At 38.3% G+C, this 15,730-nt stretch overlaps 1 protein-coding gene across 1 annotated transcript in view; it reads right to left on the bottom strand.

The window, feature by feature from the left end:
* Positions 1-15,730, bottom strand: part of LOC115372472 (VPS10 domain-containing receptor SorCS1-like) — a 41,251-nt gene that overhangs the window by 21,159 nt on the left and 4,362 nt on the right. The window contains exons 2-5 of the mRNA XM_030070399.1: positions 4,771-4,838; positions 3,912-4,011; positions 3,378-3,536; positions 1,760-1,833 (exon numbers count right to left, since the gene is read on the bottom strand). Of these exons, the coding sequence (XP_029926259.1) occupies positions 1,760-1,833; positions 3,378-3,536; positions 3,912-4,011; positions 4,771-4,838 (401 nt within the window). The remainder of the gene's footprint in view (positions 1-1,759; positions 1,834-3,377; positions 3,537-3,911; positions 4,012-4,770; positions 4,839-15,730) is intronic.

Raw genomic sequence — 15,730 nt, 5'->3', positions numbered from 1 at the left:
TTGTAAGAATACTCAACACCAGCATTAGGACTCTTTTCTGTGGGTGGGCATCATGCAGGTGATTTCATTTTGATAAAATGCTTATAGCTTGAGCTGAGTTGTTCTCTGGAGTAAATGCTGCAAGCTAACAGTATATGAGCTTTACTCCAAGTGTGCCACAGTAAGCAGCTGAAATGAGGAGATATATTTTAGCCACTACTGAAGCGAGTTATACTTTTCTCCTTAAAGCCCAAAGGAAATGAGTGTTCATATATCCTACCTTCTCTTTGAGGGTAAAAATACCAGCCTTTTTAAGCAAGAGGCCAACACTGTTTTTATTGGAATCTTAAACTGCCTCCTGTGCATTGTGTGAGTCTAGTTTGCCATCAGCTGCTCTCTGGTGTCAAAGTTTGAGAAATTAGTGAAAGCTTAACTGGATATTTGTGATGGTGACATTGATATTGTAATAGAATTAACTGTCACGGTTCCAACAGCTGGACAAAGAAATAAAGAAAAAAGTTTGTACATCATGTCAACAACAAAGCATAAACTAGTCACGATCATTTAAATAACTGACTGTGGTGTTGCTGGCTTCAGGTCATATTTCCCAGACCTATGACAAATGCGTAGATGTATATCAAAGATATGTATATCATTATGTATATGCCATTTTAACCTCCATGATTAATCTATGGTTCTATACTATTTATCCTTTTTAATATGTTTTAATTCCAGGGAGAAGTGTGTGGAAAGAGTTTCAGCCAAGTGCTATCAACGGCTCTATCAACATAAATTAAGCATTTATCCTGGGTCATTATTCCTGAACCTCCACTCAGTACCTAATAAGCTTAAAACGCTTGGAGGAACACCCAGAACATCCCAAAGCTCTCTCACTAGCAGATGTTTCAGTTCCACTATTGTGCAATATACTTCAAATATCATACAAAATGAATGAACAACTGATGGATATGTTTGGATATGTAATACGTTTTGGTATCCACACAGCCACTATAGTGGGTGTTGGGATCATTTCCATATTTCATGAGCAGACGGCATTCAATAAATCAAATATTAAATAGTATTTGAAAAGTAGATCCTTACAACATTATGTTAACTAAAAAGGAAAATAATCCATTATTTACCAACACAGGATGTGCCTACACAGAAATCTAGCTTGACATTCACGGAAAGGGAGTGTGATGAAAATGTGTAATTTCCTGCTCAACATGGCAAGGCATTTTATTTATTCAAGGTGAGCTTTTAATAGACATCACGATTCATGTCACCAATTTCAGATGCTAAACAATTTTCTGATCAGTTTCAGACTCAAAATACCTATCAGTCTATCTGTCTATCTATCTATCAATCTATTGATATCACAGTGGTTAATAAGCACAAATTGAACTACAAGATAACCTTCATTTTTGGTTAGGTTGTACTATTAACCAGTCAAAGAAACTAGTCAAATTGAATGAGTTACTTGTTAAATGAGTTATGTATTATCCGTAAGAAACCAATGTTGAGCATGTGCAGTAGAATTCATCTCACATACTTTATGTACCATGTACATATGCAGAGTGAATGTATTTCACCACTACATAACCATTTGTTAAACCGAAAAACACAGAAAACTTCACTTACTAATGTGCAACTGCTCTACCCTTATCTATTACTGACAATACTGATGGAGGATATTAAAATATTTGGTAACGATTCAGCATGTCTCTCAGGCCCAGAAAGACAGACGGTGTGTTTGCCGGTGATTGATTGCTGATCTCACCAATAGAATCTGTTGGGGACGACATTGTCATGCACAAGCTGCCACCTCCTACCAAATTCAACAGAGACGTAGAGCTGAAAAATGAAAAGAATGCATTAATGAGATGTGTTAAAAGAAAATCATTTGTCAAACACAATATCCAGGAAAATTCTTTGCTGATCTTATATCCAACAGTGTTATCGGGTAGCTGTCAATTCTGACACATTGTTGTGCCAAGTTGATAATAAGCTGAATAATGTTTTGACTGAGCCCATTTCTACATAACTAGAAATTCAGGAATACAGCTGAGAAGATGTAAGCACGCTTTGAAGCAAGGCTTTTGAATCCAAAGGTAAACAGAGGTGTTTACCATTTGTGATGCTACTGGAGACAGAGGGTGAAAATTGGACATACAAGACCGTGTGACTTCATGTTTCTTGGGCACCTCTCTCCTGCCTACTGTATCTCAGCAGGATTCCTGCTTAATTGGCATTATAAAATGTCTCACTTCACGGTTGTCGTAATCTTTTTCCCTATAGATATTAGACTCCCTTTTACTGCAAAGTTGGACTTCTGTCCAAGCGCTCGAAAGGCATGTTATCTTCCCATAATGATCGAACAGCCATGCCTCTTAAGCTCCAAGCTTTACAAGGATTACTGACATAATTTTGGTTCATCTAGGAGCTTACAATTTTTAAGACATGACAGGCAATCAATAAATGGAAAATGAACCAAAGTAAGATTAATTTAAATCAAGCAACCATAAAAGAGAAAAACAGATGCCACTTTACTTCACAAAGACATACAGAATAGCCTGAGGGCAAACTTTTCCAGAGCATCTTTATTTTGACCCATCGATGGCTCTCAACCAAGCTTTCATCTCCCCCTCTGCACCATTTATCTCACTTTCCAGCCCTTGACTGTTTTTCTCGCTGAAAATCAAGTCTTCCAATAGCAGGCTAGGGAGGCCAAGTTTGATGTCTGTAGTGTTGAGTAAAGCAGACAGCAGGGTTCTCACTGAGAGTAATGAAGTGTGTGTGTGCGAGTGTGTGTGTTTGTTTGTGCTTGCAATTTTGTGTGTGCGTGCGCGTGTTTGTATGTAGCAGTGTGCGGACACCTGTGCATGTGTGCAAATGAGAGTGTATGTGTGGGCCTGTGCGTCATTTGAGGCGTGTCTCCCCTGTCAACTTTCTCCTGTGTTGTCTAGGACACGTTCATTCAAAGTTGGAGTCTGCAGCCAGACCTTATGGCTTGTTCAGGGGAACAGGTGATTAGCTGCCTCTGTCTTGGCAGCTGCAGCCTCAGCTTAAGTGGCAGATGTCTCTGCTCATGAAGACCATGTCCTAAAAGCCAACCTCTATAAAAAAAAAAAAGGTAAGGGCTTTCGACCATGACAACAGCCTGTCTTATGGAACATTTATTGTGTGTGAGCCATTCATTTCAGTAAGGACCCACTAGATGTGTTAAAATATGTAACAATGTAATACACTAATCAAAGTATCTAGAGAGCAAAGTAGTTCACAAAATAAAAATATGCTGTTAATTTCGCAAAACAGCTTATTCTTACCGGGAGCTGTTATTTTGTCACACTTTTTGTTTTGTTCTAGTTATTTCATTCCACTTGACTGCAGCACATTACCTTTTGGTCGTGGCTGTAAGCCAGGATCCAGTCCTCTTGCTCAGGGTGGAAAAGCAGGCTGAGGATATCAAAGGCTAAGCTGTGTTTCTGATAGGACGCCCCCTCGTCAAGGCTAATGAGCAGGCTGCTCTCCACCTCCGGGTCGGTCAGTAACATGATCTGAGACGAGACGAGAAAGGAGACGGGTGGATCAGTGGCCCACCGTGACAGCATCTATTCCACAGGGTTTAGGTGTGCTTGTGCAATTTACTGTTAGAACAGACAAGGAGTGTAGGCATCTGTGGGGCATGGAGCACTTCTTTTCACAAGCAAGCGGCTTAAAATGAAAGCAGGCCCACTGTAGCGTGAGCAAGAAAAAGCAAAATATTGCCATTCAAAATTGTGAAAATGAAACATTAGCAAAACATTGTGCAAAAAAGAATACATGGATAGCTAATCAGGGAGCTGCTTCCACAAAGCCACATCTTATATCTACTGTTAATTCGATGTGAACAGAACAGGCCATGCGTTCATATTATGTATATGGAAATTTACCTTTCTTTTGTTGTTCGGACTCACATATAAGTAGCTCAGTATCGTTTTTGGCCCCACTTTTTCATTAAGCTTCTCATACGTTGTCCCATAATCAGTTGACCTAAAATTCAATTAGAGGATAAACAGCACAGGTTGTGGTGGAAAGTAAAGCAGAATGAAATAATACCTAACTAGTTAAAATGCTGATAGTATCATTAAGCATATCAGGTGAGCAGAAAATTGGAACAGCAAAAGTCATGAAGTAATTTGCTAGATGAATGGAGATATTTTTAATTACCAGAATAAATATGAATACCCTGTGTGGCACGCTTGGTGAGGGATCCATTACATTGTGCCTTATTGTTAGGATATGTTGTTGTTATACTGTCGCTGTTAGGTGATATTTTACAATCCCTTAATATGAGCCCCCATCCAAGCCAATTAGATAAACTCAAAAATGCACAGCGATTAGTTTGAAAACATGACTGCTCTTCTCGGTTCCTGAAGTGCTGACATTTTGGAGGTTTACATGCTACAACACTTTTTGTCACCAAAACATATCGGAGATGTCAGACTCAGTTCGTTAGTGGCATTTCAGACACAAGGCGGCATAAAATGGTTTGGTAAATATTTTGTCAGATATACTTTCAATATTACAAAGCAAATATTTGTGTATTCCTAGGCTTTTATCATGCCATCTGTTATTTTCAAGCATGTTCACCAAAACAATAAATTGACCATTTGTGAATCGTTCAGTCAGCAGTCACAATCTAAGCTACAACATGGCAAATGCAGCGTCTATTTGTTTTACTATTGCTTACATATTGTCATACATGGAGGGTAATACAAGCGGTAACTCCAGAGCAGCAGGAGACCTTACCTCCACAAAGAACTCTCCGTTACTCTGCCAGAGTTGAAGTCATAGTATTTTGTCAACATGAGGATCACCTACGAAACAGATCAAACAGATTACAGGCTTTGGAGGAGTGCATCATCACTTTAGAAAACAGCAGCAATAAGGTGTCAGCCACTGAAACAAAAAAGAGCAGAGCCATCCATGTTCATTTCTTTTAAGCTCCCCAAAAGACACGTCTTTAATAAAACTCAGATGCCATGTCAGCCCACTGCCCTGTTTGTGTACAGCTAAGCATGCTGCATATTCTCTCTAAGGATGAAGCTGTGCTTATATGCTATGTAATGGATTTTAAGACCCATTGGGCTACACCACCAGCAAATGCTACAACCGGTACTCTATAAATAAATGAATAAATAAGTAAACAATGCATCTATCATTCATCCCTGGCACAGCAAGGCTGGCCTCGTAAATATCATGGACATCTTTTCTGAGGAGGATCGTAAAAAATGCCAGTTATATGGGCTTTATACGGGCCTTTACTTAATACAAATAAAAAGCCATAAATTTCAAGATGTCTTGTAAATTGCTCCAGATGTTAATGAATGGCTCTCTGTGGACTGTAGTCTATTTCCCTCTGCATAATTTGAAAAGAGACTCTTTTCCTCAGCAAGTATCTGAACCTAAATCAAAGTCTGTGCACATAACTTAATTATTGATGCACAGTTAAATGTTTACATATATCTAACTAACTACCTCTCTAAGAAGATGTGATCATGGAAAACAAATGAGCAAAAGAATTCCTACTCATCAACAAAAAAAATATCAGAGTTACTTCTTTTACATTAACTGATGATAATTTAGTCCAAAAGAAAGCACTTGGCAACATTATCACTGCATTTAAAAAATTCCAAAACGCAGGGGGGCAACCTCGTGCCCTTCACATTTCACGCAGTACCCCACAGTATGCAGTCATAAAAGCTGCAGATCACGCTCTCAGGGCATGCGAAACATAAAATATTGAAACTGTTAAATCTTTTGCTGGGTGATGCTTGGACAGTCATTTGTTTCAACACTAAGAAAAAGGAAAATAATTAAAAATAAACTCTGGGTCAGTAAGATCCTTACAAATAATCGGCGTTAACTCAAGAGGTCATTACAAATGGTAAATACAAATGCTTACTGCAACAGACAATCTAACAACCTAACAAGGAATGCAAACACAATATTAAAAAAACAGCACATCAAATTAATGTGGAGCATATACCTTTAACAAATCACTTCACACTTTTTTTTTTTTTTTTTTTTTTTTACAGATCCTGAGCATCTTCACCTTCTGTTTTACAGTTACAGAATTAGAACCAGTCACTCTCATTAACAAAATCTGTGGCATCTATTTCAAGCTTCATCACATTATTCAATAAAACCTCCAAGAGTTGTCCAAAGTCATGTACCACCCCTAGAATAATAAGCATGTTGAGCTGGTTGCCTGTACAGAAACCATAAAAACCTGCACAGTCCCATTTGTGTTTGGTGTTGCACGCACCATATGTTACATAATGTGTCCATGTGTACCACACATTAGCTCATTTGCAGTGCCAATCTGTGTATTGTAAATATTGTATGTCTCATGATGACGCAAAGAGAATTTGCCAAGATCCTATTCCTATTACGAATGCAGCAAATTCAAATTTAACATTTTCAATTTATTTCTTAATTATTTGTCCATCTGGTGATAAGCTGACTGAGAAAACTCTGACTCTGCTATTACTTTGTGCTGAATGTATGAAATCCTTTATAGGAGAGCTTGTTCAGAAATAATCTGCATAGCTTGTTAAAATAGTGCTAGCATGTGTCCAGATTGGGTTGCAGAGATTTATGGTCTTCCAATAAAACGGCCTTTACACCTTCCAAAAGTCACAGCCTCGTGGACACTGTCATATACAATAAAACAACCCGTAGCAGCTTGGGAAGTAGGACAAATTACTTCCCCCCTCCTGTATGGCAATTAACTTTATGCATTTACTTGGGAGGGATCCAGTGTAACAGTCAGATATAATTTGCATCCACTAAGGTGCCAGCTGGAAAAAGTTTTTTGTGTTATGATGTTAAAGATGTTGAATGTGGAAGGTGAAGCACCATGCCTGGTTCTATCAGCTAAAGCATCAATACTACAATATTCAATTTGTAGATTTCTTGGTGTGAAACAGGTGTTTCAAGCTGCCACTGCATGTCACTTTCACAGAGGCTATTAAATATAAGTTTAAAATCACTGGGAAAGAAAGAGGCTTTTTTATTCGATGATTAACACCTGTGCTATTGGCATATCTTCACCTCTGAATCTAGACAAAGGATAACCCCATGTGACTGTGCACACCTTTCCCTTTGAACCTCAACAAAGGTGAAACATTTGCTTTCAGTTAACATGTAGGACATAAATCACAACCAGGTAGCACTATCATATCTCCAAAAAGGATTACTTGACATCCAAGAGCAAGCAAATTGATTTCCAAGCCCTAAATCCTGTGCAAATCTCAAACCTGGGAGGTAAAATGGACTGGGATGAATCTGATCGTTATGGAAGAATGAATGGAGCTTTAATGGCGACTTAAAGGGCTTAGGTTGAAGAGATTACCAGTGAGAAATGAAAGTGTTGTATGAAAAGGAGAAAGGGTATGGTGGGGTTGTCGAGACAAAGGGGAGCACTCTATTAGTGAAGGATGAAGAACACCTGAAAAAGACAAATTAAAGGCGTAACAGAGTACACATTACAATTCATTCCCACTCTCCCCAACCCCTTGATCCAGCCTTATCAGCTGTTGGAATTAAGTTGCCCCATCAATAAAACTGTCATCACATTTAGCCAGCGCAATTAAACAGATGGATGATTCCATGAAAGCAATTGTAACCGAAGTTACTGACTAGAATATCAATAATATAGCAAAATGTTACATATAAACAAAATAAATAAATAAAAACTTCATTCATTTAAGACATTTTTTTATATTTTGGGGGTTAAATTTTGATATTTAACAGAAATCAATTTAATCAGCAATATCAGCAGTATGTTCACCCTTAATTAAACTTTATCGTGAAGATAAAAATTGCCTTTCCATTTTCACATGTACGGACATCAGGATTTTTGAGTAATAAAGGTAGATTCAAATTAGTGCTTATAGTCTGACATATTAAATCAAAGAACTGAGACCAGATAACGAGGATGAGAGTACTTACAGCAGAGGAAGATATCTCCAAGATTTTTACACCATAAAAATCACAACAAAGAAAATGCCTTTAAAGAAATTAGCACACTCCAGAAAACCCATCGATTGAGAAAATTTGAAAACCCCTCAAGACCCCTACGGCCAGTGAAGCATGAAGTATGAGCCCTCACTTGTTAAAATCACCACATAAAACAGCATAGCTAAACACCTTAACAAAGGAAAGAATGGTGTATTTCTATTCAGCTGTTCATAGCCTTTGCAACTGAGGCCAAATAAAAAAAGCCTGCATGGAAACACACCAAGAGTAGTTCAATACCACCTCAGTTAGAAGTGTAATGTACAGAGGCTTTTATCTGCCACATCAATTTATATCACCTTACTAACAAAGGCAATGTTTCCTAGTAGACCAGATGTTGAGCTGAGGCTAGATTGTTTGAAGTCGGGGCTGCTGGTTTTCCCATGGATAGCAGGTCACCTCAATCATGAATTATAAAGCAACCTCCCAATATGATATTGCAAACAAAATAAATCATTAGTGTCCTGATATAACACGTGCAATCTCTGGGGAGGGAAACTGCAATGAATAAACACTCTGAAATCAGATAACCTCACATTGGGGAATGTGAGTCCACTGTATTCTGTCATTGCTTTTAGCACTTATGAGAGTGTGACAGGGCCAGTCAAGTCTTTAAAACATGTGATTCCTGTTAATCGTGAAATGCCATGATACAGTTCAGCTATGAAGTGATTAATGGCGATACTCTGTTACCTCGGTACTGTATCTTTCATCTCTTAACATCAGACAGGCGGCATTTTAAATGGACAGCTGCAGTGCAAATAGGCAGCAAGCAGATACTCCATGATCTAGCTGCAGCTTTCAAGCAGAACAGACGCTGCCTGAATTATTGGCAACCTCGTGTTGAGACAACAGTCCTATGTGGATACAGCTTGGTTGAGAGGTCATTTGAAACGGCTTGCGTCTTCTTTGGATTTATACTTTTGCCTCACTTACTTCTTGAGTAAAAGTGAAAGCCCAGCCTGGTTCAACAGCTAGGCTATGGTTGCCCGCTGAGCCTGGAAGCCTCATGCACACGAGGAGGGGGGTCTGATCAATGCAGGCAAGATTAGACATCAAGTGGGTATGTTTTTCAAGCCAGCCAAAAACTAGCACCCACTGTGCAGAGGATGTTTTTAGACTACTTTTAACTCCTCAGTACTACTGAAATTTGGGGGTGTTGGGTGAGATAAAGTATTATTTACATGTTTACCAACTAAAAGCTCCCCAGCCTCCCTAATAAAATAATTAGATTTCCTCTGACATAAAAAAACATAACAACTAATTAGGTAAGTATATTTAGAGCCAGTGCCTGACTGACCTCTAGGCTCACAAACAATGTTGGAAACTCTAAGTTAGCCATCTATGAAAACAAGGCATCACTGCTGTAATACCACAGAAAGGGTTTTCAAAACACCGGTGGTTTCACTGTTGAGTGGCGGTGGTGGTGGTAGTGAGGGGGGAGAGGGGTCTTAAATTTCCCTGATAATGTGCTTCATGAGGAATGCAGGTGGACACCCAAACGGCAAAAGAAAAAAAAAAAAACTGAAACAATTTACAATCAGCCAATCACATGGTAATATGGTGGGTTACTATAATTTAGCAGAAATATCTGAGCAGGCTGTCAGAGCTGGTGTAACACTGCCAGCGTAAAAATGAGCCGGCGAGGCTGACACATGAAATAAAAAAGAAGAAGAAGAAGAAGGGGGAGGATGATTTGTACTTTCTACAAAGCAGTTGTTAGATTGGGTGTTGTAGCTGGAGGGTTATCATTTGTAAAGGAGTAAGAATGAGGGCTGAGCTGTGGAAATGAGTTAATGTGTCCTGTTGGAAAAGTACTGCTTAAACAAAGTTTTGGTGGCAACTGAGAAACAAGGAAGCCAAAACTAACCAAAACAAGAATGTTGACAACTCACTGGCGAGTTTGTGATGAGGCACTCACCAATGTATTAAAGCAATGTATCACTTCAAAACACCAACACACTTAGAGCTTTAAAAGCACATTTCCAGGACAGACAAGCAAACTTTATAGCGTTATATGTAAAGACTCTTCTTGACCATAACGCAAACTTATGTTTGGTAGCAGACAAAAAATCTACTAACCAACTGCTACTTCCCTGGACTTACAATTCATCGTAAGCTTTGCAGCTGTTTTCAAGACAGTAGTGAGTCACAGGCAAGACAGCCAGAACAAACAGAGGAGATATATAACAGAAATATGTAATAGCACGGCATGAGTGGGATTTGAACACACACAGGAGCAAACACAAAGAAAGCTTGTCGACACAAAAAATTGTGGGATCTCATTACGCATCTTTTGAGCTGGATCAATTTTATCCTGCTCTAAAATAATATTTTGCTCTTTTAGTTTTATGGCATTTCTGCTCTTTTAGACAGCACACAGTGTAGAAGAAAGGATACCCAGGAGGGGTCCACACCAGCTTGCTACAGAAAAAAAAGGAAAAAAAAAAAAAAAAAAAAAACAGTCGGCAGGATTTCAAGGCAATAGAGAACCTCACCACAGGAAGGCTTGGTAGAGCTGTATGCTGGCTGCCAGTAGTTTCTGCCTGGTGCTGGGCTTTAAAACCAGCCCCTTTATTTATCCAGGCAATGTAGGTAGTGCCATCCATTTATTTGCCAGAGAGAAATGTCTTTGTCTTGGCAGGAAGGCTGAGTCGGTGTTGCAATTCTAATCATAATGTATATTATGTATTTATTTATAATTCTTCAGTGGGATGTGTGATGTTCATTCCAGGAGACAACACAACAGCTCCCTCTCAGATACCCGGCTGAGAAGGGAGCTGACGGTAGCAGTGGGCTCCACAATCGTCAAACCAGTGGGCTCTGATGGCATCAGCCCCAGGGTGCTTACAATGCACGTGCCATCTAAAATATGCAGGACTACTCCACATGTATCAATTTGCTGTGTCCAGAATACTGGTCTTTGCAGTGCTGTGTTTGGGAAGCAATATCCAGGTGGGAGAAGCGGACAGGATAAACAACATGGGAAACAAGGCTCTGCTGGCATCCAGGGTGTCTAGCAGAGAGAGTGATTAGGACTAAACTGAACTCCATTTGAGACAAACCCTCGCACCACGACTACTGTGAGCCGATGAACCAATGGAGAACCTTTAACCTTCCCTGCTTCCCCTCAAGGTGATCTTAAGTCACTTTTCTGTGCCAGCGGCAGCATTGCACACCAAATACTGTATAATGTATAATGTATACCTTAAACGGCCCTAGCTTCAAACAACTAGCAGGCTGCCAACACAGGGTGCTTGCCCTCTCTGTACAAACCATCTCATGCTGCTATTTTGCATTCTTATGTTTAAACCAAGCAGCCAAAGCCACAGGTGAGTTTGGAAACCAATGCCTCGGTGTTGGCAGAGATAGTTCCTCTGATGCCATCTAGTGGCTGGCTCCAGAATTACTTGAAACTCTGCCCACCTCCATGGAAGTAAATAGGACCTCGAACCGACGTCTCGCTAAAAATATAAATTTATTTATTTTAGAGAAAGTCGTAGCCTATTTTTTACTTCATCCAAAGTATCATCTTATGGTATTTTTAAAATAATTGTACAATTAAAAGGATATGACACTGGATTGTGTCAGAAAGTGTATGCCTAGTGACTGTCAGGTCCCATATCCATTTCTGATTGGGGGCAATTTCAAATGACAGTGAATGTGCTTTCATTGTGTCCTGAAATTATTGTAACGGCAGTGTTTTGCTTTAAGACCGTCATTTTTCTTATGCATATAACTGATTGTCTATGCTAGTTTAGCTAGCAACAGACCAGCAAATGAATATATGGACTGTTCTGCATTTAACTGCAGGCAATTCAGCAGACTTTGAACGAATTCTGCTCCCAGCATTCTTCAGTAAGCCTACTTCTATAGAAACTGGCCTTCGACTTATATAAACAGTGAATCCTTTACAATGTATGTGTTCCACCTCCTCCTCATTGTAGCAAAAAATGCGGCCAAAGCCTTGAAAAAAAATCTCTGAGTTTCAAAGCAACCAGACACTATAGGGTTCACAGACTATGGCTTAAACCATAGGGACTTCTTAGTGCCATTCTTCCTTACATGCTTAAACTATGATCTACATTTCTGTGCATTCTCAGCATGAGTTTTCACATAAAACCCATTTTCTGTACCAGTGTTACCTATATAATGATACTGAGAGAGTAATGCACATGTACTATGGACATTGCACATTCAGAAATAACAGACAGCAATGAATGCACACATACAAGCCGTTTGGTAAATTTGTTACCTATATGTGTAAAGCGATTACAGTGGCAAGGTCTATATTTTATGTGTCGAGATACTTGTGTATGTGGTCTTCCGTAGACTTGATATAATTAGACTGCACATTTTGCACATCAGTTATCTTTGCTGTAAATTTCTACATATTTATATATCCTTCTCATTATTATATGTATCATATACTGTATACTGATATTTTATTTTCATACCTATTTTACACCACACATTTTTAAATGTTTTTATGCACACATTTTCATATTGTAGATACTTTGCATTATTTATTTCTTTGTCTCCGTATGTTCTAGTGCTGTCATTTAGCACAACCTAATAAACACACATTCCCCATACTTAATTCATAAACTCTATTTGACATGTTCTGGTGCTGAAAATTATGGGTGCATATGATTATACTATGCTCATTTTTATATATGTTCTTATGTTCTATTTTTCAGTTTTTTATTCTGTTTTTTTTTTTCTTTGATACTGTGGACAATGCGCGATTACTTGATAAATTAAAGGCTACTGTTTTAGCTGACTAGCTCTTACGTGGGTGCAGTCCTGTCTGATGGGTTGGACACAGATAGTTGATGTTTATGGCAAAACAAAACATTTGGCACCACAGCAAAGCACCTTGGGTCAGCTCTTCTTTTTACTGTAAAGAAATTATTTAAAAACACCCTGTTCTTACCATATTTTTACATGCTGATGACTGAGTGATTCTGGTATGGAAAAAACGCAAAACAGCTGTTCAAATAGCATAACATGTGGAATTACAAAATGTAAACTGTTAGGTTCTCTGATAACAAACTATTTCTGCATCTTGGTAAAACAGAAATCACATTATCTGGTTCCAAATCTTAGCTCAGTAAATCAACAGGATTTAAGGTTGGGCATTCCTTAGACAATTACTTTTATGTTTTTTACTATTGGCTATAAAAGCCCTAAGTAAAATAAAGCAAGAGGGGGATGCACCAGTGGCTCACCTGATAGAGCACGTGCAGTGTTGCCAGATCTCACAAGAGAAACAAGCAGCCAGGTCTATAGAAACAAGACCAAAAGAAGTGACTTCATTCTCATTTAAAATAATAAAAAAAGCCAAAACAGGCAACCTTATCTACTACAATGTAAGAGCAAGAGGCCACTTGCTCAATTTATCTATGAAAACATATAAATTTAATCTGGATTTCATGAGCAAATATTTCAAAAATAACTCGCAAGTTGAACAAAACCAACTAGTCAACTAAAAACAAACGAATCAATAAGAATGAAAGTGAAGCTGCGTCTAGCGAACTGGCCAAGTAATGATATCAATGAATGCAACACAAAGATAACTGGTTGGCCTTTTTTCTATGCAACTCTGTCCTGCTAATCGTGACAAAAGGATTCTACTCACACTGTCTGTGGGACTTTGACTGGCCATCTCAATCAATGTATGGAAAGAAAAAAAAACTGTCCTTGTCCTCTTCATCTTGTCATCAGCTCTGTTCCTCCATAATACAAATCGCACACATACACACACACACACACTCACACACAAGATGCAAGCCCAACTAAGCGACTACACTATAGATGTTAAAATAAATAAATAAATAAATGAATGAATGAAAACATAAAAGGGCAACATGTGACTACCAATATTTATAAGCAGCTATGTCTGCTTATTATAAGCCAACATGGCAACAATGAGTCCGTACCTTATCAAGGCAATGTCCTTACCGCAGTAACCCAGGTTTATTTCCAAGATGAGCCGTTTGCTGCTTTTGTTGTATCTCTCTAGTAATGTGATCAAATAAATAAGAAAATAAAAATAAATAAACAAATAAATCTTTAAAAATAGAGGTGATAAGTAAGCTGGGGAACAAATTCCTTGTCCTAAAGCTCTATATCTTGGCAAGGCAACATTATTAATGTTAGCAGGGGTTTTGATACAAAGCCATTTTGACTATGCTGTTTGTAGTATTGTGGTCTGCCTCAGCACATTAAACATAAATAACAAATAACTCAAAACAAACTGATCAGAGCTGCTTAAAGCGGGAGCAGAGCAACGATCCCTCAGCCCCATGTTCCTTCAGCTCTATGTTACCTCTAGGGCAGGGCGATATGGACGAAATCAGATATCACAATATTTTGGACTGAATACCTTTACATCAGTATTATGACGATATTGTAAGAATGACTAAGTATATTCACAAAATATTTGCACAATAAGACTTTGATAAGCAATCATCAGTAATGTGGATACGATGACCAAGCAGGTAGAGGCAAATAACAGAACAACTACGTCCATCTACATTCATAAAACAGCATCCCTTTAGTGTAATGCAGCCTATAAAAACAAGAAAAGACATATATCATGTTATGATATCCAAAACCCCAGATGATACCCAGTCTCATATCACAACATCGATATAATATTGATATGTTGCTCAACCACATGTTCACTGAGGCCTATGATCCATGAGCCATGTTATTTTATGCCGTATTCATGTCAAATGATATTTACTGTAGATACAACTTACTACAACTTCTACTAGACAACAGCCAACTCATAATATCTAGTAAATAACATGAAAGTATCTGGAAAATGGCTGTTGTAAAATCAATATTTAATATTACTTTTACCATACATGATTTTTAACCAGAAAACCAATTCATGCCTGTCATAAAACTGAGCATGTTTTGTTGAATTAACAGTTTAATAGTTATCTTTTGATGTAGACTCAAAGAACTGTAACTTTAGTTCACTTAACTCCCCTGTTCACTTACTTTCCCACTGGCACGATCACTTAAAGGTCATATAGATGGGAATCTTTCCAAGTCCGACCTCTGCCGTCTTTACCATATGCTGTGAACGGGGAATCGACCTTATTCTAAATCTGTCTAAACAACTTGTTCCACGTTTTGCCAACCACTAGTTTTTTTGCTCTCACACTTCTGCCAGGGTGCTGTGGCCCAGGTGATGGCAGGCACAGCGACCCAAAAATTTACTTGTAAAAACTGAAGTCCAAGTAAAATAGAGGAGCTTTGTCAAAGCTAACTTTACAGATTGTCAAAGAAATTACGTATTCACACCTAACAATCATATGTTTGCTTATATTTATCATTAAAATCATGTAACTACTTAAATTCCACATTCATACTTTGTCCATTAGAGTTTCTCTGGATGTTAAAATCTGTGATTGTTGGAGAGCAGAGAACCAAAACAATCCCACAATGTCCTGGTTCTATTTTGTTTTGTTTCTAGTTGGGCAAAAACGGTTGATTTTAAGAAACAGGTTCATGCACGTGAAGAGAGTTGATGAGTTCTTATTTAACCTGTTACACTCACCAGTTTGCATCTTATGACCTAAAATGGAGACAAGAAGACTTTATTTTTTGTTCAGCAACAGCTTCAACCATTATGAATATAACCAAGCCAAATGATATGTAATGATACGTA

This window comes from Myripristis murdjan, chromosome 15 (genome assembly GCF_902150065.1).
Source record: "Myripristis murdjan chromosome 15, fMyrMur1.1, whole genome shotgun sequence".
NCBI classification, from domain to species: domain Eukaryota; kingdom Metazoa; phylum Chordata; class Actinopteri; order Holocentriformes; family Holocentridae; genus Myripristis; species Myripristis murdjan.
This window is presented reverse-complemented; position numbering and strand designations above follow the sequence as displayed.